The following is a 23279-nucleotide window of genomic DNA, read 5'->3' on the forward strand; positions in this document are numbered from 1 at the left end:
ATATATATATATATATATATATATATATATATATATATATATATATATATATATATATATGTGTCGCACGACATCGGTGCACACAGAGAAATAGAGAGAGGGAGAGAGAGAGGGAGAAAGCGCGCGCGAGAGAACCGGATCCTGTGAGAACTCAGCCTGCGAGTCTTGCAAGTGAAGCGCTACACGATCAATCTCGAGGAGGGTGCAATTCTCCCCATTCCGTCTCTCCTCTCCTCTCTTGATCACTGAGAGAGTTTCTACCGTAGCCACGCAGCACGGACGGCAGAAATTGCGGCAGGAGAGCTTTCTCCAGCTGTTGCTGTGCCAGCGCCGCGGGAGGAGCGTTTTGCTGCTGCTGCTGTTGCTGCTGCTGCTGGTGTTGGTGGTGGTGCATCGAGCTGTTGCTACCCTTGCCCTGGACACTATTCAAACACGTACCAGCCGCGGCCGCGCTGGTGTAGGGGTACGCCTCCGCGAAGTTGTACGACGTGCCGGGGTAACTCGCAGCCGCTGCTGCGGCGTTCTGGTACTCGTAGAATTGCGACGCCGCGGCGACGGCGGCTGCATGGCTCAATTGTGTCGCCGGAAGTGGCACCAGGCCACCTGGCGCTGCGGCCGCCAGGTAGGGCGATTGGTACACGTAGCCCGGTGGTACTCTGCAAAACGAGAAGGTGCGTTAGTTCGCGGATGTCGGTGCGGTGTCCCGTGGGACGCGGTGACACTCGGAGGCCCAATGCGGCGAATGTTTGTGAATTCTCATTGCGGCGGACTGACGACGGCCGCGAGATTCCTCGTCCATCCTGGACCGAGGAGAGATCGCGTATGCTACGGCGAGTCGTTGACTTCTGACCCAAAAAAGCTCGTCCGACATATCTCGTGCTTCCTCGCGGGGAGAAATTAATAGAATTCACGAACGTATAATGTAAAAGCGTGACGATTAATTAACGATCAATTAAGCTGATCTGTTTCGTTCAAGTTACTTTTACGAGTGAATTCACCAAGGTCAGAAGTTGAATGCAACGTACGCCGTCTAGTCCGCGGAACAATAACTTACAAACAAATACACCTATTTCGGAACGATCGAGAGCTATCGGACAATGTTCGGTGCACCTGCCTTGATCGGAGAAGGTGCAGCGAATGAACCCGACAGGTCTCGTTCGCTCCAGTCGTATACTTCTCCTTTCTTTTGTCTGTTTTGGTGGGACTTGATGGAATTGGGAAGGAACAGAGGTAACGTAGCGAATATATGTCGTGATTGTACGTGTGTGTGTATGTGTGTGTGTGGATGTGTATATGTGTGCGAAAATTCTCCACGTGTAACGTGTCTGGATGAACGGCTCGCGATGTCGATTATAGATCGTCGGTGAAAATTTGAGAGATACTCGAAGAGTCGTCCACTCGTCTCTTACTTGATCGTTCAGTGAACGAAGACGACGATCGTTGATGTCCCGGCAATCGACATGGCGGCAATCGACAAATTCGTGTTCGCGTGTATACGCACGTACGTTCCTACACCGCCGATCCCTTGGCACGCAGAGTGTGTGCCAGAGTGTGTCGGGAAAACAAACTCTCTTTATATTGCGCTTCGCGCTACAAGAAAATTCTCGGCTCGACGGTCTTTCGCTCTCGAGCAGCTCTCTACCAACACCAAAAGCACGCAACACCAAACGGCAGAGTGAGCGAGGGACCGAGTTCTCTTCAATCGATTTTCGCGCATACGTGACATACGAGCGACCGCACCAAGGTGCGCTTCTGCGTCTCGATATCGGTCGGTGCGTGAGACTATGTGTACGTAGTGGCTCTTATTCAGAATTCTCTCTTGTCGATGAAAGTACCTCGAAATGTGACTTATGAGCTTTCTTATGATTGGCTTATGAGCACATTTAGAGGCGCTTTCACCGATAAAAGAGGATTCAAAATAAAGGCTAGTGTCTCTAAGAGTCGGTTTTCCGCAGTTTAAACTTGATTTAAGGTTAAACTCTGCCCAAACATACCAAGCACATTGTTGGAACAAAGTTTAAACTTGAACCTAAGTTTGACCTACTATTGGAAAATCGGTCCTTAGGCTCGTATCAATAGTCATTAGTTGAAACTTATCCCACGTGAGATAGTCAGATCTGAATTTAGAGTTAAATTAGAGTCTTTTATCTGTACAATATATACGACATTATACATTTGATTAATAGTGATTCAGCTGAAAAACTCGCATCTAATTCTAAATTCAAATCTGAATATTTTACCTGAGACGAGTCTCAAGTAACAGCTATTAAGGGGATGCCAAAGTGGATGACAGGCTCCAAAAACGTCGGTAATATAGAGGTGACAGTCTAAACAATATGTCAGATGAACCCTAACACGCTACCGTATTTCTTGTACATATAGATCTTATATAAACACATGCTGCTTTGTGTTACCATATTTAGTGGGAAATATAGCCACGCATAGCCAAAGATCTTTATGTAAACTTTTTTTATATATATTTTTATCTTCTCTAAATTCAATTGTAAAGGTACACAGAAAAATTCCACTTAAGAAAAGAGGATTCAAAATAAAGGCTAGTGTCTCTAAGAGTGATTATTTAGTTTACTTTTTTCTGTTAAGCAATAGTTCTTTTCAACAAAGAATATATTTTTCATGGTAGTCTTAAAATGTAATCACATAAAAAATTTTAGAAAAGCTTACTATCATTTATTCAAAAGAAATAAATTGAGTTTTTTAATTTAACATCTAATAAATTGAGTATTTTAATTTAACATCTTTTATTGAAATACTAAATTTATTAGGATTCAGAATGTATTTTGAATAAATTTGATGGGGCTTAAGTTAAACTTATGTAAACTTCTAAAATACTTGAAACAAATAATATTTACTTGAAAACAGTATATATATTTTTCTGTGCATGCAGCAAAGTTCTTTGAAGTTTTCCTGAACAGAGCAAATACGGTATATACAAGCTACGAAACTTTTGCATCAGTAAAATAGTTATACTAACTAATAGCTCGATGTGACAATTTAAAAAATTTTTGCATTATTTTTGTTGCATGTTGAGCAATTGTTAAATTATTTTATTAATTAATTAATTTTTGTACGTGTTTTCATTGTGTGGAGACATTTGTAATTCTGTGCAACCAATACTACATGAATTTTGTAGAAAACAGTCAATAATTCGTTAGTAAAGTCTCCAAATGGCATCTCCTTAGTGCAGGTCTCGAGTTCCGAAATCGCATATCTCCGAAATCAAAGTAATCAAACTTTGATCTGATAGTGTAATGTCCATGAAATCAAAATATTCCTTCCCGTGTCATTTCTTCGAGATATGCAAGCTCGGAACTTACAGTGAAACGGTCTGAGGTGTGTCGGAAATCGCGCACTTTCTCTCAGTTATGGATTCCTTGCCGAACCTAACAATTTCTAATTACCAAGATTACAAGCATCTTGATAATTGCGCCAAGAATTAAAATTCCTTTGGAAAAAAAACTGCGCTCAGCGGTAATTGAGAAATCAAATTTTGCTACTTTCGCAGCAGAGGTCTCCCAAATTCCATCAGCTTCTGATAATAAATCATTCTGTAATTAGGTCTTGCATGAAATTTTCACCGAGATAAGATCAACCCCACATTCAATGGCGAGTTCATCCACTGAGAGAAACCTGCGTCTTCCAGTACACCGTGTATGTGTGTATGGGTATGCGTGTCGAGTGCATTCTGATCATGTGCCAGTTGCGGCGTTTATATCGAGAAGCGTGATCCAATTAAAACCATCAACAGGAAACATTGCATTACGCTTTTAATGTTCTCTTTATCTTCTTCTTATCATTTAGATTTTATCGTCAGAATGTTTGGATGAAAATTGAAGAGTGTCTAACACATTTCGAGATATTTAATTATATACAGAACGCAAAGTATTAATTCTATATATTTTATTGCAGAAGAAAAGAACGTATATTTTTTTTTCTTTATCAGCAACTGGTATCAGTATGCACGAGTAAATGTAAGAATGTGAGTATGCGTATACATGAATATGTGCGTGCGTGCGTGCGTATGTTACGTTGGACACTTCCAGTTGGAAGACGGGAAATTTTCAAAGAAGGAAAGGCGGAAGGAAGCAAGTCGGGAGATGTGAAAACGGTAACGTTGCTCTCATTGTGGTATCAATAATAAGGCGGAAAACGTACGCAACAATCCAAGAAAAAATCTTTCACGTGTTGGCAAAACAACAGCAAACCAACGACAAACGTGTATGTAGGTGACTGCACGAAATATAAATACTTCTCGGCACACGGCACACGATTATCTAACACCAACGTTAGTACCTAAATTCACAGATCTAAGGAAACGTCTCGAGTGCGCTCTCCCCGACTCCTGCGACTTTTGGACGCGTTGTAAAATAGCTCGTAACAAAGAACAGGTATCTTTTCTACGAATACTTCACCGCAGCTTAGGGGACGGACTCGATATTCCGGCAAAGCAAGCTCGATATTTCTATCGAAACGGACGCTTCGAAAAACTGCAAGACATAACGGAAGATAAAAAAAATTCAAAGATAAACGCTTCGCTATATCTTCAGAGCGCTTGCGTAAAAATGCAATAAAAGCTCTGTGCGCTATCGTCAAATATTGACACGCACGAAGAGTAGTAAAAGTGTTTTCTTTTTCTATTTTTAAAATTTACTTTAACAGTTAAAGTATAAACGCGGAACAATCGATATCGCATTGTGCACTTTCGCACAATAAGTGCACGTGCGCCCGCGCACCGCACTATTCAATAAACTTGCTCGTTACGTTTCGCACGTCATTCCAACGACGAGGACAGGCATTGTTGACTGCATGCATTCATGCATGTGTGCATCGTTCGTTACGCGTTATGTAATGTTGCTTTAATCAGTTATACCCGATCTTAGTCGAACACTGGCGGGGAATTGTTCAAGTTACATCGAGAGAGAGCGGTCGCATCCCCTAATTCTGCGATAAGGCGAAAGTATACGCGCCACTTGTTCCCGACTATTGCGGAACACGTCCAAGTCTCAAGGGGACATCGATGACGAGACGTCTCGAAACGCATCCTCGTGAGAGAGGAAGAAAAAAGATAGTACATCTCACGGTAGTGCCTCTGTCTCCCTTACACTTTCCCTTTTACTCTCTTTGCATTGCTTAACCTTCCTCAATTAACAACGCGCGGAAGACCCCGACTGGCGAGCATTCTCCGATCACCCGCGAAATTTGTTCACCGATTCGCAATAGTGTTTCTTATCGATCGACGTGTGCTCTGCGAATACATAAAAATACATTGACACAGATCAATTTGTTGGTCAGATGCAGGCACGTCGATTGGCGATCGACGAATTGTCCTACGCGGTATATCATTTTTACTTTGAACATATCGCGATTAATGTTTCTCGTCGTTAGACGCTTGAACACCAAGTGAATAATTAAGGTTCATACTAATAGTCGAAACTTGAAATTTGCTTCAAGGTGAGATACTCAGGTTTGAATTCAGAGTCAGATGTGAGTTTTCCAACTGAATCGTGATTGCAAATGTAATATTATGTATATTATAAAATTCAAATAAAATACTCTCATTTATCTCTAAGTTCTTATCTCACCTGAGGCAAGTTTCAAGTAATGACTATTAATAGGGACCTAAGAAATTGCAGATTTAGTTTACTTAATTCGATCAAAAGACAACTGAATTCGCGAAATCGACTGAATTTGTCGACAATTCGGCTGAAGAATTTCTTATAGAAAATAAGTGCGATTTCAAAAATGCAAAACAAAAGCGAATGTATGTGCGGATTTTTACAGAAACAATAACGAAAGTATAAAGGAATAATAATGATTTCTATGAATATTGGCAGATAGATTCCCACACACACATACACCCACACACACAGAGATATAGAATCGTTCTTGTCAATCTTATCCGATTCCAAAAGCACGATATTGTTAAGATGATCATTTCAATCTATCGATATTATCAGACTTCTTAATTAATTAATTAATTAATCTCTATACACCCAATCTCAACAAGTGATCACGGAAAACCTGCGGACACTCCAAGAGCGATTAAACGACGAAGAACGATTCCGAAACGCTTCAAGAGACGTAGGAAGAGCTTGGCCTCTTTCCCGGAGACAGCCCTGAACTTTTTAGCGGATCGATAATAGCCAGTGTCCAGTCTGCGAAGGAAATCAATATGTCGTCCTGCGGCTTCGAACGACAGCTCCTCCGCCACGTCGGATTGGTGGGCGGTGAGCATTATCACACAATTGCAAACAATCGAGAGCGCTTCGACACGCGTGTCCTACGTCACTTATTTCGTACACGAGCGGGTGTACGGGTCGCGTGCTCCAACGGGGAAAGGGGAAGGAATCACAATGGCCGTAGAAATCGACGACCTTGAGTCGGAGCTGTCATCCAGGATAGATGAGCACACGGTCGATGGACATTGCGCGAGCCGAGCGAAATTGATAAAGGTGGAAACAAGCGCCGCCGTGTCGTCGCGCGACGCGTCGCATTGCGGATGGAGGTACTCTTTCTCTCTTTCTTCTTGACCTTTTTTGCATTATCCACGTCATACACGAAGAAGTTCCAAAGAGCACGCAGGCGGGAATTGAATTCGGTTCGCGACGATTTGCGAATGAAGATAAATCGCGCGTCCGCGTGCGAGGAAACATCGAGCCACGTGAAAAAGATCACTTCAGATCACAGGACGTCGTTCCTGGCTATTACGGTAATATAGGTTGTGACGGGTTGCAATAAGATCTGCAGTATTGGTAATTAATTATTGCATCATTTTGAGAATTATTCATTCGTGAATATATTCTTTGAGTACACTGAGAGAAAAATTATCTTAAAGTCAACAAATTTTTTTTATATGTGCCATTAACATATTTACTTAAGTCTAAATTCTCTTTATTTAAATCAAATATTGTTTACCTGAATTAAGTGAACAATATTTAGTTTAAATAAAGAGAATTTAGATTTAAATAAATGTGTTAATGGCATCCATCAAATAAATATTTGTTGATTTTAGGGTAATTTTTCCCTCAGTGTACTCAGTGCAAATAAAATATTTTTGTTGTGACATCCGTTCTTCAAATTAATATCCATGCAGAAACTGAGAGTTGATGATTGTCATATGTTATTTCTTTTTACGTTAAATGAGTGAATATTACTGTTCTTTCCGTTTTGTACATTCTAAAGTGGGTCGAGGTATTGTTACTTTATCTAAAGAAAAGTTTTCTACGCGCAAAATAGCAGCCAAGACAAGATTCCTAAGAAAATATCGAGAAACGGGAAATTTTAAGTTAATAAAAGATTAAGAAGACGCTGTATAATTTCAGTAGACGACTGAGTTCTCAATAGAATTTGTCTGAAAAATTGCAGACTAACATCAAATGAATTAGATTCGTGAGTAAGAAGGGTTATCTAGAGTCGTGGTTGACAGTTGCGCTCTGAAAGCGTTTGTGTGAGTACTCAAATTTATTAGATGATGTGCAATAATTAATGTCAGTACTATATCTCAATCAAGAAGCAGGCAAGAGAAAGGAAACAAAGGCAATTTATAAGAGCAAACGTTGTTGTTGGAGTGAGATTATAAACAACAATATTATAAACAAAATAAATATATCATTTAATCGATTAAATTTATTATATTAATTTTGTTTCTGATATTGTTATTTATAATCTTACTGCAACAGGAGCGTTTGCTCATAGTTGTCTTTTTTATCTCTTGCTTGCTTTGACTCCGAATGTTTCCAGAGTGTCAGAGTATTTTTTCTTAATAAAAAAATTCCAGAGATTTATTTACTAGGATAATTCCAGAATTATCGATGAGTTCTCGTTGCAATGTATACAATAGAAAAAATCGTACAATTTTCCCATTAACGTGAATATTTTTCACGACTTGCTATTCGTTCGCATGGGAGTTACGAAAATTTCGAGCGACTTAATGTACACGTTTGCAAAAGGAAGATAAAATCGACGACCTTGACGAGGAACAGCAGGAGGGTCGAGAAACGTGATGGAAAGAGAAATTTATGCGAAGATACGATAAATTTCTTACTTCAGTCTCCTTCTAAATTATTGGAGGGGTAGAATAAATATTCGCAGCATCGTCGAAATATATCCAAAACGTACTTCTCAGCTAAGACGACGAAATATAAATTTTTAGGAAAGAAGAATAGTAAAGATAATAAAAAACGTGCCGTGATAGATGAAACACGTTGCGCGGCGATCGGCCCGTTTATACAAATTTTCGAAAATTGATAGAAGTATTAGCGATTTTATTGACCTCCGAGACTCTCGACCGTCTGCTGGACATTTTTACTGAGATTTGTCGTACGATTGATTGGATGGACGGACGCTGTGAGTATATATCTCAATTAAACGATTTTAAGGATCTTTGATTAAAATAGAAAAAATATATAAATAATTGGCCAAAAATGGCTAATTATCGATGTGATGAGTACATATATATTGAAGACTTATTATATATGAAGAAAATATCGTAGCAAAAATTACAATTGAATTTTGTGATCTCTTGGATCAGACAGATATTATAACCGAAATGTAAATTCGTTGAATGTTGATTTTGTGCGTGTCGCAATTCTGGTCCCCAAGGAATTTGCGTGCACAAGTGAAAACCAAATTTTGCACGTCAAGAGAGCCTTGTCGCTTTCTGAAGACGACGAATATATATTTGCACGACAGCTGTATCGCTCAGGCAGTCGGCAGTCGAGCGGACTTCACGGATACTTGAAGAGGATACGAGGCGGCGCGCTAATTTCCTGCGTGACAGAGAGAAAAATTTCGCGACCAGGAGCAAAACCCGGGTTGCAAAACAGCGCTGTATCGCCAAGTCTGGAAACAAAGAGCACAACGTGGAGACACGTGCGGTAACGTGCGCGAGAATTCCCTCCTTCGTACAGGTCTCGCTTTTCCATCGTTTTTTTTTCTTTTTTGTCTCTCCGCTTTCCATCGAACTTATCTGTCGGTCGCATCTCAGGTGAGGTACGTGCATTATGGATGGCTCGCGTGTCCTCAACCCCACTTTTCCCATTCTGCGTGTTTCCATTCTGCTCTCCTCTTTCCACGTGTGTGTGTATGTGTGTTTCCAGACCAGTGCGTCCGTCTCCGTCCAACTGGTAATTTCCAATCCCAATTGCCGCCGTTCCTTCGAGTGACGAGCGTGCACGAGCAAATCTCGACGGATTCTTCGCGGAATTCCGCGACGAAGAAACGAAACTTGAAACTGACTGCAGGAGACCGTGCAAAAACCCCCCGTCACATATCTTTTCCATGAGCGATGGTAACACCTGCTGTGTTCCGGTGTAATTACCCGTAATACGTCAGGATGCGCGAGCAGCCGAGCCGGCAGCATTTGCGGTAATGGCGTTAATAGCATTCACTATCATTTAATGCGGCGCCAAGGGAGCACTTGCGAATTGTTTATATCGCGTTTGTATTAGCTAAGAGGGATGCCCTCTTTGCGGCCTCGCGTATCGCACGTGTCTCTCGCGAGAATCGGTATAAATCGATAGGAACGGATAATGTTTCGATCTCGTTCGACAATTACAAACGTTGCGGAAGAAGATATATCACTGGAAATATCTCTCGCGATCACGACACTTTTCCGATATAAACAAGTTATATTCTGTGTCGTTACGACGATTTACACGATGCGAAGTTTCGAGCTCCGGTTCCCTTCTTTCTGCCTTTCTCCATTTCTCCTTCTCCCTTTTAGGCGACACAGCACCTCGTTTTTTTTCCGATGGACATGCATTGTACCGAAAAGAAAGGTATCGAAGCGTAAAAAGTGGGACACAATTGTCTGAAGAGTCATGATACCGAAATCCAAACTCCGGGACAATCCCCCGAAATATTATTACTATTGTTATTCTTTTATATGGATTTATGGGAATACATTCCTTCTTTGATACAAAAGGTGCAAATTATTGCAATACTTATAGAGCTAAACAAATCGAAGAACGAAAGTTACAGAACAGAAAAGTAACTTAATTAATCTTGCAGGACATTGCATGTCCATCTTTTATCTTCTTACACTGAGAAAAATTTCTGATAATAATTATTCAGCCTGTGTTATAATTACTACATTTAATGAAATAGTATCAACTAAATATAAGAGGTGAATATTACTATATGAAAGTTAATGTTACTAATAATTTTGTAATTATTACCAAACATTTACCATTATTGGTTACTATTTACCAAATAGTATGGTAAAACGCATTTGGTAAGTATTACCAAACTTTTTTTTTTTCAGTGTACCACCGTATCCTCGCTACTTCGCTTCAGTTTCCAAAAAAATTTTCAGAAATGTCCGACGATTTCCTACATCGTCAATTCCCGTCAATTCTCTTTCCTCGTGAGTTATTGATTACGAAAGATTCGCAACTCGCGATTCCGCAGCTTGCCACTTTGTCAAAGTATCATTGATGGCGTTGTATTAATGTCAAAGTTGCCGCGCGTTTTGAAGATTTATTACAGCTCGAAGATAGAAACGTATGTAGGTTACAAGATCGCCACGTCAAACGCGCGTATCGGCGCGGCTGATCGGACTTCGTGATGATAACGCGATACTGCATGAACCGGATAATTGTCCCGACGAATTTTATCGAACACCCGTATTCCCAGCAATAAAAGATAGATCTGGCCGCGAGTAACACGCTGATCGATTTTGCCACATTAGCGATAAGGGAAATAACGGAAGCGTAGTGGCCACGCTAATTGCATTCGTATCGTTGATGCACTCTATATAGGGTGTCCTAGACCTATCGCGCAGTCATAAATGTTTCAGATCATACCAGAAAAAGTATCGATTGTTTCAATGCTTCTGGCACAAATAAGTGAACCCACTTCGCTTCAGTGGAGCGTTGGAAGTTTCTGCCAAACCAAGTTGCAAGACTGTAAAACCAATGAGAAACGAAACTAAAAGAAGCAAATGGCTTTATTGATACGAAATCGCATGTAACAAAGCAATAATAAGAAAATCAGGTAAATAAAAGTCAAAGAACGCTGACCTTAGAGCTAACAATTATATCTGTTTTCAACAAATGGTTCAGATCGAAACGTACGATATTTAAGCTTATAACCTCTAGAACCAGGCTAATTCAAACTAATTATGAGGCGAGTATTTCTACTTAGCAATTATTGAAGTTAACCTCATGTATCACAGACAAATGGTGACTTTCGATATATCTGAATCTCACTATCGCTTCTCTGTTAATCTGAGGCTCTAAATCAGCGTTCTTTGACTCTTACTCGCCTGATTTCCTCATCAATGCTTATTGCTCGAAAAAAAGGAATTATTGGCTTTCATAAGGAGTTCGTGAATTCGCAAAGACGGGACTCCTCAGGTCTGTTCGTACAATTACGAAGTAATGCCTGCGTAATGTCATCCATCGGCCTGTACCTCCCGTCCTTGAGACATTCGTGCGGAAACGGGGCGGTCGGTTTTAATGGACGCGTAATTTCCACGATGAAGAGTCGCGTTGACGACGTATTCGCCTCGGTACGACGGTACGACCTTTCGCGCGATCGATGTAACACACACAGCCGGACAAAAAAGTGCACGATATTACGACGATTCCCGCGAGGATTAGTGCGCGTGTCCGTCATGTCATGACAATTTGGAAGAAATGGCGTTCGAGATGGAGCGCGAATGAGGCGATTCCGCTGAAAAATGCCGCTTTCGCCGACGAGTGTTCGAATGAACGAAGGAGCGGAGCAACAAGTTCTTCGGAGACTCGACGTCCCCGATAGAATAGCGTCGAGAGATAGGAGGAATAATCTACGCTCCCAGCGTGAGGTATGCGACCGAAGATCGGCAGGGAAACTCGTTTCCAGGTAGCTTTTCCAGCGAACGCGGGCGATAAAGGAAGATCCAGGAATTCGTTCGCGTCCACGTTGGAAAAACGCTCGGCTAGCGGAAGGGCCGGCAAGGTGAGGGGCGCGAAATCGCCGCGCGGTCACGAAGAGGCCGTCCCTTCGTGACGGATCTAAGTGACCACCCTCGATTTCCGACGCAAAGTGGCCGCGCGCGCGATTAGGATCTCTCGACTTTTCCCTACGCGCGCCTGCTACACAAATACTGACGCGGCATGGGAGGGTAAATCGCACCCCCCGACGGGGCTTGTTCAATCAGCCCCATTAATTCGTGCGTGCGGCGACCCCCGCTGACGCTGTGGGGCGATCGTTAGCGGGTGAGGACGATGAGGCGGAAGTGCGCGTTAGCGGAGCGGAAACCACCGAATCACCTTGCGCGACACGTTACGATACAAAAAGACCCTGTCTGTTCTACTAACCGAAATTTTCCTTCTTTCCCATCGTCCGCGTACGCCTTGGCTTCACGCGTTCCTCAATAAATCATTTCTCTAATCTCTTGATAAGCCAATAGTTAAATCATTTGTCTAAATAATTATTTATAAACATTTGTCAAATCTTTGCTTTTCTTTCAAGTTGGACAAAGACAGATATAGGATTTGTCTGTCAGTTAACTTACCAAGAGATTGGAAAAATTGGTCTATAGCGCGCGATTCACTTGCGCGAAATCTACATTGGCGAAGCATCCAAAAGTGAGGATCTGACTATTGGACTGTGTGATAAATAATTCCGGATTTTTCAAGCAAACGGTGCGACGATTATATTTTGATGGGTCGTTGTGATTTTATGAAATGCGCGCGAAAAACGGCAGAAGGTCATGGAAGAAAAATACGATCGTTTCAATCTATCAGGAGATTCCTTATTATAAAAAAATCTAATACACTCTATATATAATATACAACTTTGAACAAAAGTTTCGTTTTATAAATATTAATGAAGCTAGGCGTCCTTATCGAGTGTAACCTTCTTCGATTTGTACTGTTTCGAGGAGAAACTCGAGTCTCAAACAAACGCGACGTAAGTTTCTTCAGCCGCGTCTTTCAGCTCGGGGGGAGCTCGGAGTGTCAATGGGGAACCGTGGAGGTACACACAGTTGGGGAGCAGCTGCTCATGGAAAAGAAATGTGCGGAGCCGAAGGGACGGCCCGTCCGCGCGATACCAATATTTCCATTTCACTTGGACGGCACGAACGCGCCAACGGAATATAAACCGGCCAGAACCGTCCGGCTCGATCTCGAGCCGTCGTCTCCCGCCGTTTATTCGCGAACTGGTAAGTGTGTCACGGAATGCGACGCGGTCAGTTTTCACACGTGTGCGCGCACAGCGACGCAACGGCACGTGGTGGATCGCGGACGATGCGTCGCGGTAGTGCGTTTCCGCATCGCGTGTGACACTTGCACTTACGAGCGAGCGCGAGTCTGGATGGGTGCGCGCGCGCGTGTGTGTATTGGTGCATCTGTCGAGTGTGTGCCACGTATCCGTGCCACCTGTCCGGCGCACCTACGCGCACGTGTGCGCGAGCGCGGCTGTATATGTTTGCACGACGAGGTGATATGCGCAGTGCTAGGATTGTACGGGCGCCGGCGCCGTGGATAATCCAATGGGATGATCTGCCAATCCTTGGAAAGCAGATCGGGCCAATGGTGACCGGAGGGTGGTGCCGCGGCAATTTAATTGTTGTAGATGTGCGTCGGCGAATCCGTCGAAAATAAGCCTCGGCGGACTCTGCGCGAATTCGGAAAGCGAGAGAAATTTCGCGCGGGGAAATTTCGTAATCCCGTGCAATTTCGTAATCCCATAATCCCGTGCAATGAGTAAGACAGTAAATGGATAGTCTGGACTGAGGCTTGTGTGGATGCGTGCTCGATAAGGGCGTTCGATAAGGGCGCGCGACTCGCGCGATTCTTTTTCTCTTTTATCTACGAACCGGGGACATTTCATATTAACGGGAGTCACAGATCGTGAGATTAAAGATGCACGTGTACGATGAAAATATATTACTTTCGCCGTGTACGTCGTTACTCACACACATGGTGAGATGGGAGCGATAGATACACACTGAAAGGAAATATATCTAAGAAATAGTAAATATTTAAAAATAATCCTTTAAGAATCAAGCACGGACATTGTGGTGCTTTAACAATTAAAGTTTTTAAAGCTCATCTTTTATATCTTGTTTTCGTTCATCAGAGCCTTTTACAAATTTTTTATATAGTAAATATTTTTAGCAGCTATTTACAGCATATTTACTCATACTAATATAAAATATTTTTCTCAAATAAGAAGAAATATGCGTGTCTTTTAAATCTTAAGAAAACCTTAGTTTCTAGTAAGAAACCAATAATTTATTCTACTTAAATAAAAGAATTTGGATTTAGATAAATACGCTATTAGTATTCATCAAATGTTTACTAATTTTTAGATATTTTTCCTCTCTCAGCGTATGATACTAAATCATGTCGATGGGGGATATTTATTTCTTGGGCGTCCGCGAAGCCTTGCGTCATTCGGGAAAAAGAAATGGTCCGCGACTGTCGTCTCGAAGAGCGACAGTTCTTAAATTACAGAGGGCCGTCCGAAATTATGCGCGTTCGTCTTTCCGAAAGCTCGAAATGCAAGCTTAAATGCGGCCTCAATGTATTTATGTAAATGCGATACAGAACGCTCTCGCGCTGCCGTCTACGTCTCGTGGCGCGATGTTACGACTTGCGTCAGAAGATCGACGACGACAGATGGATGGAAGCCGCGGCAATGAAAATAGAAATGGACCTTTAAGCACTGTACGTGTGCGCGCATGTGTGTGCGTGCGTGCTCCGTTTCATCTCTCCGAAAGAAATGACCGTAGACCTTATTCTCGCTAACGGCACGGATTTCGTTCCTAACGAAATGATACTCAACATTTGAATTGGTTGTTGCACAAAGAACGTGATTCAATGTGCTTACGAATGAGTGTCAGCAGGAGTAATATCTTCCTGAAAGGATATCGAACTACGTGAAAACGCAACACATACACTCTAAATTTCTTGGTGAGACTTCATTCCAAAGTAATGAAAATTGCGCCAGTTGAAGTTAGAGCGAGAACTTCACTCCAAATGAGTGAAAAAATTGCTCCCTTGGAATGAGTTCTCACTCGTTTGGAGTGAAATTCTCGCTCTAACTTCGGCTGGTGCAATTTTCACTACCTTAGAGTGAAGTCTCACTCCAAGAAATTTAGTGTGTAGCTGACAATATACGCCACTACGATCTCTGATATACTTTGCCTATCTACTCCGGTACATCCCACTGCATATCAGAATGCACAAATTCGTTTGCAGAATTCGCTATATATAGAAGAAGAAGAGAAGAAGAACAAAAGAGAGACCGCAGAGCGTTCGCGCAAGACAGCAAATCCGGAATGTCGTCACACTCTTGTTAAAGAGAAGTGTCGGGTAGTTCGTAGTCCTATGCAAACACGTTGGCTCCGAAATTTCACTACGAACTTGTCGAACCGCCCATGACGAACGTACCATTTTACAAGATGACTTAGCTAAGGGTTCACGTAAAGTGGGATTTTGTTCGAAAAGAGCAAAAATGCAAAGCTGATGTATTTGCACAAAACGCCTCGTACAACTTTCAACTAACTCGTAAACAATCAAATACTTCTCTACCAGGTGGAAATGCTCAAAGAACCGATGCAGGAAGCATTCCTTAACCCAAGGTTTGACTTGTCTCCCTTAAGGGTTGGATATCGACATGCAGCTTTTGTATTCTGCACTGTTTTTCTATTCACTTGTATAGAATTACAAGTGCAGAATGAAAATAAAATGTATAAGAGAGTATCTCATGTTATATAAAAAACAAAAAAGATTTTGTAAATGAAAAATGTTTTAAGTTCTTTATATAATAATATAGAACACTCCGCTATTCATTGTACTTTCACTCTGTATGTAAGCATCTGTAATTCTATGCAACCAAACAGAAAAGTAGTGCAAAATACGAAGCTGCGTTATGTCGGTATCCTTAAGCCATTTTTTATTGTCCGGTAAGCCATTTTTTATTGTCCAGTACATATGCAATGCGCGGATGGCAGCGAGAGGAAATGGCGAGCGCGCGCGATGGTGTAAACGAGCGCTGAACTTTAACCTTCCGGTAATCTCGAATGCCTGCGAACTAAACGACTTTATTTTGATATTAAGCTTCCTTAATTCCCTTCCTTAAAGCGGAAGTTAGAGTAATACGCATATTTTCCTTATTTTCCTATCAAAAGCAATTCTGCACGGGGAAAATATTGTAGCAAAAATTACAACAAAATTTTTTAAATAATTTTGGACCATACAAAATTAAGAACAAAATTATTATATATTTATTGAAAGGTGTTATGCAAATTTGAGTGTTTGCTATAAAATTATTGTAATTCTTTGAATTTTTGTTTTGTATTATATGCCAGATCATTAAATTTATTATTTCTATAGTAATTTATACTACAATTTTAATCAAGTTTACAGAAGATCTTGTAAAAAGAAGTCTTTTTACTACAATACTTTCTCCGTGTACCTAAAATTGAAGACTGACATTTCACGTGAAATTTCCTTCTCAATTAATAAAATGTCTTCGTGAAATTTTAATTTTCATTCCACAAGGACCCGCGACTAACGGAAGGTTAAAGCAATATCCGACGCGAAATCGCCCTCGTTGAGGACGGTCATTTAAATCACGTTAGAATCCTCTCGATAGGGCCCTCGAGCGAACGGTGGCAGCTTACGGGTAGGGAAGCTGACACGGGGGACAGGTGGTGCTAAATAAAGACTGGACCGTCGCCAGCGCAGTTCCAACATGGCTGGCCGAGACGCTTTCGACGTCGTCGTCGTTGTCGTCGTCGTCGTCGTCGTCGTCGTCGTCGCCGTCGTCGTCGTCGTCGTCGTTGTCGTCGTCGTCGACACTCGTTTACGACGACACGAATTTACTAGCACCGACGGAACCGTCTCTGACGTCTACCACGGCGGCCGGGCCGGTGTTGGATTTCACTTTTCCACCTACGTTTCGCTAATTTGAGGACGCGCGTCGTGGCTCCGCTCATCTACGCCTATGCATGACGCCGACAACGACGACGACGACGACGACAACGACGAGGACGAACTCCAATAACGCGTGTCGGCGCGGCGGGGTAATTTGGCGTTGGAGTAAAAAGTGCCCAGAGTGATCGATCTCGTCGGGGAATTTATAACGGACTTCGGGCTCGTCGTTTCGCCTTTACGCGAGAGTCACCCTCGGCCTTTGCACGGGGCCCCCCACTGAAGCGCAAACGGCAGAGAAAAAGAAGGGAAAACGAAAAAGGGACCCCTCTTCACGCGCGGCGTTCACGTTTCTTTCTTCATGCGATTGTGAGCCATTTCCCCGCGAGACGAGGAAAGTCGGGACATCTCCCGCAGTCTTCCACTAACGAGCGAGAAGAAAGGGGAGTCTCGGATTTCTTCGTAAGAGAACACCGCCACTCGCGCGCGAGCGGCTGGAAAAAATCGAATCCCACGAAAGTTTTACCATCGACGCTGCGACTGCGCTCTCTCTCTCTTTCTCTCTCTCTCTCTCTCTCTCTCTCTCTCTTCCGTAGCCGCGAATATATTTAATATAACGGCGCGAATATATATAATCTCGGAAAAATATCATATTTCTTCACCGGGCGCCCTCACAGTCGCTCATGCTGCAAACGATAACGGCATCCCGATGTAACACTCGCGAGTAAAAATTACGGGTAATAATAATAAAAAAACAAGAAGGGAGAGAAGATACATATTCGCAGCGACACCGTGTTCCGTTATCTCACGACAGAGAGAGCTACACCGTGTTATTTGAAAGTCCAAAAATCATCCACGTACAACACCAAAAAAATAAAAGGAAAAAAGGGAAAAGAAATACAACACCAATAGCGACACCAAGTGTAGTGTAAGCTTTCACCACACACACAAGGTTATTAATATTATGTAGTGGTTAGCGAATCCTATGCAGTCTCGACTGGCATCCGTATTCTACGGAAGACACTTCGATCGATCTTATCGCATTCCAAGGAGGAACATATCTATACCACGTCGCGCTCCTCTAACGTCCTCTAACCCTGAACCCACGCGATGTGTCAGCCTGCCGGAAATAATTTTGCAAAACCGCTTGTCTTTCTCATCCGACCCAACCCGCGAAAGATCGTCCTCGTGTCTGTGGCTCGATTGCACCAAAATCACTTTGACTCAACTTTTTCATTTGCCTGTACCATAAGACCAGTCATCTAAAAAGGGACAGCGAATCATCGAGATAGTTTTTTCTTTTTCTGGAAAGACTCGTGTAATCCAAACTCTTTCTTTTTCTCTCTTTACATTTCTTTCCAAACAAATTTTTAGCACGCGCTGCGTCTGTGTCAGACATTATCAAATCTAATACTGTATTTTTCTACACCCAAAATAATCTCATCTTTGCAGAATCCTTTCATATATTAGCCACAAGAAAAAATTCCTCCAAAAACAAAAAAGGAAAATACTCTAAAAAAGAACTCTAAATGCAAAGTGCTATTTCCTCTAATCCCATAAGCGAAAACTTTTACGCAAAGAGTATTCCTCTTCTAATAAAGTGAATTATTGTAAATCTACTGGATATTATTCTAACATTTCTTTTGGATTAAGAAGAATATTTCTACCTAAAGCAGAATGTCCTTGTACTGCAAATAAAAGAGGAAATTCCTCTAATTTTAGGAATACTGTGCTTAGAATATTTCCTTTTCTAGTTTTAGAAGAGCCCTCTTGAGGCCACATATATAGGAAGATTTCACTGAAGATGAAATTATATTTTTTTTTTTGGTGCACGGAGGAAATATTGTAATAAAATTACGTTAAAATTATATTTGTTTTACAATATCTTTTGTAATTTGCTTGTTTGTACTGTGAAATACTGTGTATATAAAATGTTATAGAAATTTGGCAATCTATCTGGTATATAAAAACATTTAGTAATTACAGTAATTTTATAGTGAATAATCAAATGAGTATAACATTTTTAAAGAAATATGTAATAATTTCGGTCGTAATTCTGCATGATCTCAGATTACTAAAATTACGCTGGAATCATGTCTCTTTTTACAATATCTTTTATAAAGCTGGACTACTGCGAAATTGTAGTACGAATTACTACAGAAATGGTAAATTTTATAATCTACCCAATGTATAAAAAAGCATTCGAGTAATTATAATAATCTTGTAGTAAAACATCAAACGTGCACAACAAATATATAGTAATCTCGGTCATAATTCTTTACGGTTCAATGTTATATAAATTTTGCTGCGACTTTTGCAACAATATTTTCTCCATGCATAGCAAATAATGTATATATACTCAAGACTAAACAATAAACTCTCACTCTAACTCCATTGGCGCAAACCAAGTCTACCTTGTGCGTTCCTCACATTCGATGAAATTTTCGTGTGGCATTGCGGAATCTGCCGGGCCAAACGAGGTGAACCACGATAGGATCGATCGTCGCGCGATCAAAAATTAATGCACGCCATTCGTGTCTCGGTGCCGGTCGATTTCCGGCGGAGAGCCTTTCCCAGCGCGAAGAGAATCTCACGGGGTCCGCGAAATCGGCCGCGCTCCTCATTATTCAGCCGAATTCCAACGCGCGCCGCGTTCTCTCATCTCTCTGCTCTCCGCATGGTCCGGTTTCCGCCACGGTATACCCTCGTTTCACGTTCTCGCGGAATCGCGAAAGGCGTTTTACGAAAGGCGGGCGAGCGCGAGACGCGAAGAGAAGTCTGCATGGTCTACGTGCCACGAAAGACTAAATATTTATAAGCAATGGCCGGACGGTTCGCTCGCGGATCGGAATGAATCAGATACGCTTCTTCCTTGGCTTGCGTTAATTTAACGAGGAAACCTTCCAGCTATTCCGCGATCTTTTCTAAACGCGAAAAGCACTCTGCTTAAACGCGGCTCCCTACGACTTTTAATCCCGAAGAATGCAATCAGAACCGATCCGATCAGATACCGTGCGGAAATCACAATTTCGCCACGCAACCCGTCTAATAAAGTATCTCGCTTCGACTAACAGACAAACAACTCGGCGCGAGAGGAAATGACGCGACTCGAAAAGCCGTACCTAAGGTCCGAAAGTCCGCGTCTAAAATTGGAAAATGTTATTCCTGCACCGTTTCAGCGCATTTCCCACCACCAAGTGCAAGCCAAGACAGCAAATCTAATGAACAGAGCACAATATACAGATGACCGTGAAAATAAAGAAACGAATCGCCAAAGGGTGCACGATTCTCTGGAGTGTGGTGAAACGCGAACAAAAACAAGAAAACACTTCGAGTACTGCTCGTTGGCAAGTGAGCAAACATTTTTTCGCGGTAATCTTCAACTGTAAACTATTAATTCGCGTTATTGATAACTGGATTAATTGGCAAATTTTTTTACAATAATATGGATTATATTTTTTCCAGTTCAAATTTCTCGGATGTATCAAAAGAGAACAGTTACTTTACAAAATTTAATTTCGTTAAATTTTTGGCGTCCCGAGGTAACATTTCTAAAATATCATGATTCTCTGAACGGTTTGACATCTGACGTAAAATTTTGCGAATTTACAAAGTTTCGCTCTTCAATGTCGCAAACGAAAAGTTAACGATTCGTTGGAAAATCTCGACACTTTGCTTTGTAAAATTATATTGTGCATTCAGGCTGTTGGGCGGTGGTGCGAAATCGACGAGATAACAGCCATCGATACTGCGATTATTATCACTACGATTATCATTATTAATATTATGCTTATTAAGAAAAAAAGGAGTGTAAAGAGTGAAGATATGGAATTAACAAAAAAAAAAGAGTAAGAAACTGAAAACCAGTAACAAACAATCGCAAATCTCTCAGCAACCGCAATCACTTTCATCACTTCACGTCAGTTTCACCAAGAAAAAAAGTGACAAAAAACCACAATCAAAGAAAAGTACATTAGGAGAAGAAGAACAGGCCGATCCCCAGAAGATCTCCGCTATATACTTCACGGAAAGAAATTCGTAGGTACTCATACTGGTCTGTGATACGTGTGCGTGTGCCGCTTTCTCTCTCCCTCTCTTTCACTTTTGCTTTACTTCACTGATCGCTAATACATTTCTTTTGTTTTTTTTCCTTTTTTATTCTCTTTGTCTCTCTTTCGCATTAATGGGTCCTTAGAACGGCTCTTGGCCCCTCTCAAGGATCTCGGAAAGAGGACTCCCTGCTCGTCTCCTTACGCGCGCGCGTCAGGATGCTGAAACGTCATATATATGGTGTCTTTAAGAAAAGCTCGTTAAACTACTCGGCCGTGCGACTCCATTCGTTAAGCGAGTACCTTCTCAGTTTTTTGAAAACGTTGCGTCATGGACTATTAATTCTCATCGCATCCCCAACATTCCCGGAAAACTGTTGCGCGAAAGTGAACGAATCGTAAACGCTCGCTGCAAGGACGGTTCGAGACGTTATTTACCGTACTTCCGCGAAACGCGAGAGAAACTCTCAATTCTCGTCAACTACGGGCACGACAACGATCTCGAAAAATCTGAATTAGTCTGCCAATTAGCAAGCTTCCAAGACTTCGTGCGAAAATCCGTGTAATTTAGCTTGCTTACACGCGGTAATCAAGAACCCAACAACTGCTCTGAAGAGCGAAAGAACGCGACCGGGAAAGACTTCACTTTGACTTGCAGCGAGAAAATTCGGTAGCCGGCGCGGCTACGTACGATCGCGAAGACTCCCCTCGACTTAGAAACTACTTCGATCTAACTACAGTTACGACATGTACGTTCTTAATATCCCTTGACAAAGCACATCAATTGTATGACTTACCCATACTGCCCAGGAAGAACTGCTGGATATCCAGCCCGAATGCCTGCAGCGAACGGGAATGCTGAAAAAGCACAAACGAAACAAAGGTGAATCCCAGCTCTCCATAATCAAGCCTGAATTTTCGTTACTATAATCGGACATCCGTGGAATTTTTCACAGCTACATTTCTAAATTCCAATTTATTCGAGAGGACTTTCCTGGAGATATCCAACTAGAAGTTTACTCTATCATTTGATCAGCTTGATCCCAATCAGCTGTCTGGTCTGTATAAAGTGATGTTACCGGCTCCTGATAAGTCATGCAACACAACGTGGCAATCAGGACCCTGTTATTAATAACAAGGATTATTAATCCTGATTTGACACACTAAGTTATTTTCGAGTTCAATCGATATTTAACTTTTATTTACCCAAAGTGGAGACTTGCGATTCACATGCTTAAAGAGTTATTGTTAGTGAAAATATGAATTTTAAGTACTTTTGAGCCACACATATCAATCGCCAAAGTTACTACACTGAGAGAAATCACCCAATAAAAAATTAACAAACGAATATTTCCGATCAAATTCCGATCAATTCTTATATCCGATTAGGATATCCGATTAAATTTAATCGGATACTTCCTATCATAATAGCATTTCATCAGATAAACTGATCAAAAAATTATAAACCGATATCTCTCATCGAATGTTTCGGATATCAAAATTTGTCGGTATTTTGAGCGAAAATACTTGTTAATTTTTTATCGGATGATTTTTCTCGGTGTATGAGATTCTTTCTGATCCTAGTATGCCAGATTAAGGTGCCCAAGGCGTAGATACCATATAAAAGGTAATAATTAGGACTCGATAATATCACCTTACACAAGCCAGATAACTGATGGGATCCACCTGTTCAAGAGCGTGGATAAATTTCTAGTCGGATAGTACAGCCTCGCTATTTCCAGAATATGAGTAACGATTCTCGCTTTAGATTAACTATTGCCATATTTCGATTATCGTTTTTTATGGAAAAAGGAAATTGTAATGTATCGTAATGTAAAGTAATGTAAATGTATTGTAATCGTATCGTTTTGGTATTCTAATTTCAACACTATAGCCTTATCGAGACAATTGCATGTCTCCAATATTCCGCGAAAATTGTACTTTTGGAGATTTCGTTGAAATTCAATTCCCGGAATCACGATTTCTCGGGACGTTTTTCTACTTTTTGGATTTCGATGCGTCCTTTTCTTCGGACAATGCGTACCTATCAGCGCGAGAATACATGAACTTGTTGGAAGTCACAGTACGAGCGACAATATATATTAATAACGACATGGCGGATTCAATAATCCATCACAACGTCACGTGTAAGACAGCATTGTGTCAGTTTACGGAGTTAACGGAACGAGTGGTCAAACTGGTTCATATTTTTAGTCGAAAATCAGTGCCGTCTTCCAGTAACGCCATGTTTTATTCATTAGTATGATCAATATAGAAACAGTGTTCCGTTAAATCCCGCCGAATCGATATGTACAAAATTATCATTGCGAAAATAACG

General features: G+C 41.5%; 1 protein-coding gene across 3 annotated transcripts in view; it reads right to left on the reverse strand.

Moving 5' to 3' along the window:
* The window catches only part of LOC116854153 (RNA-binding protein 24-like), a 47568-nt gene that overhangs the window by 7159 nt on the left and 17130 nt on the right, over positions 1–23279 (reverse strand). For 2 of the 3 annotated variants that reach the window (XM_032835791.1, XM_032835792.1), the window contains exons 4-5: positions 21739–21799; positions 262–656 (exon numbers count right to left, since the gene is read on the reverse strand). In XM_032835791.1, coding sequence (XP_032691682.1) covers positions 262–656; positions 21739–21799 — 456 coding nt within the window. The remainder of the gene's footprint in view (positions 1–261; positions 657–21738; positions 21800–23279) is intronic. The other variant, XM_032835793.1, reaches the window with a different exon arrangement.

The sequence above is a fragment of the Odontomachus brunneus genome, unplaced genomic scaffold (genome assembly GCF_010583005.1).
Source record: "Odontomachus brunneus isolate Ranch 3 - 2012 unplaced genomic scaffold, Obru_v1 Obru_scaffold_009, whole genome shotgun sequence".
In the NCBI taxonomy this organism is placed as follows: Eukaryota; Metazoa; Arthropoda; class Insecta; order Hymenoptera; family Formicidae; genus Odontomachus; species Odontomachus brunneus.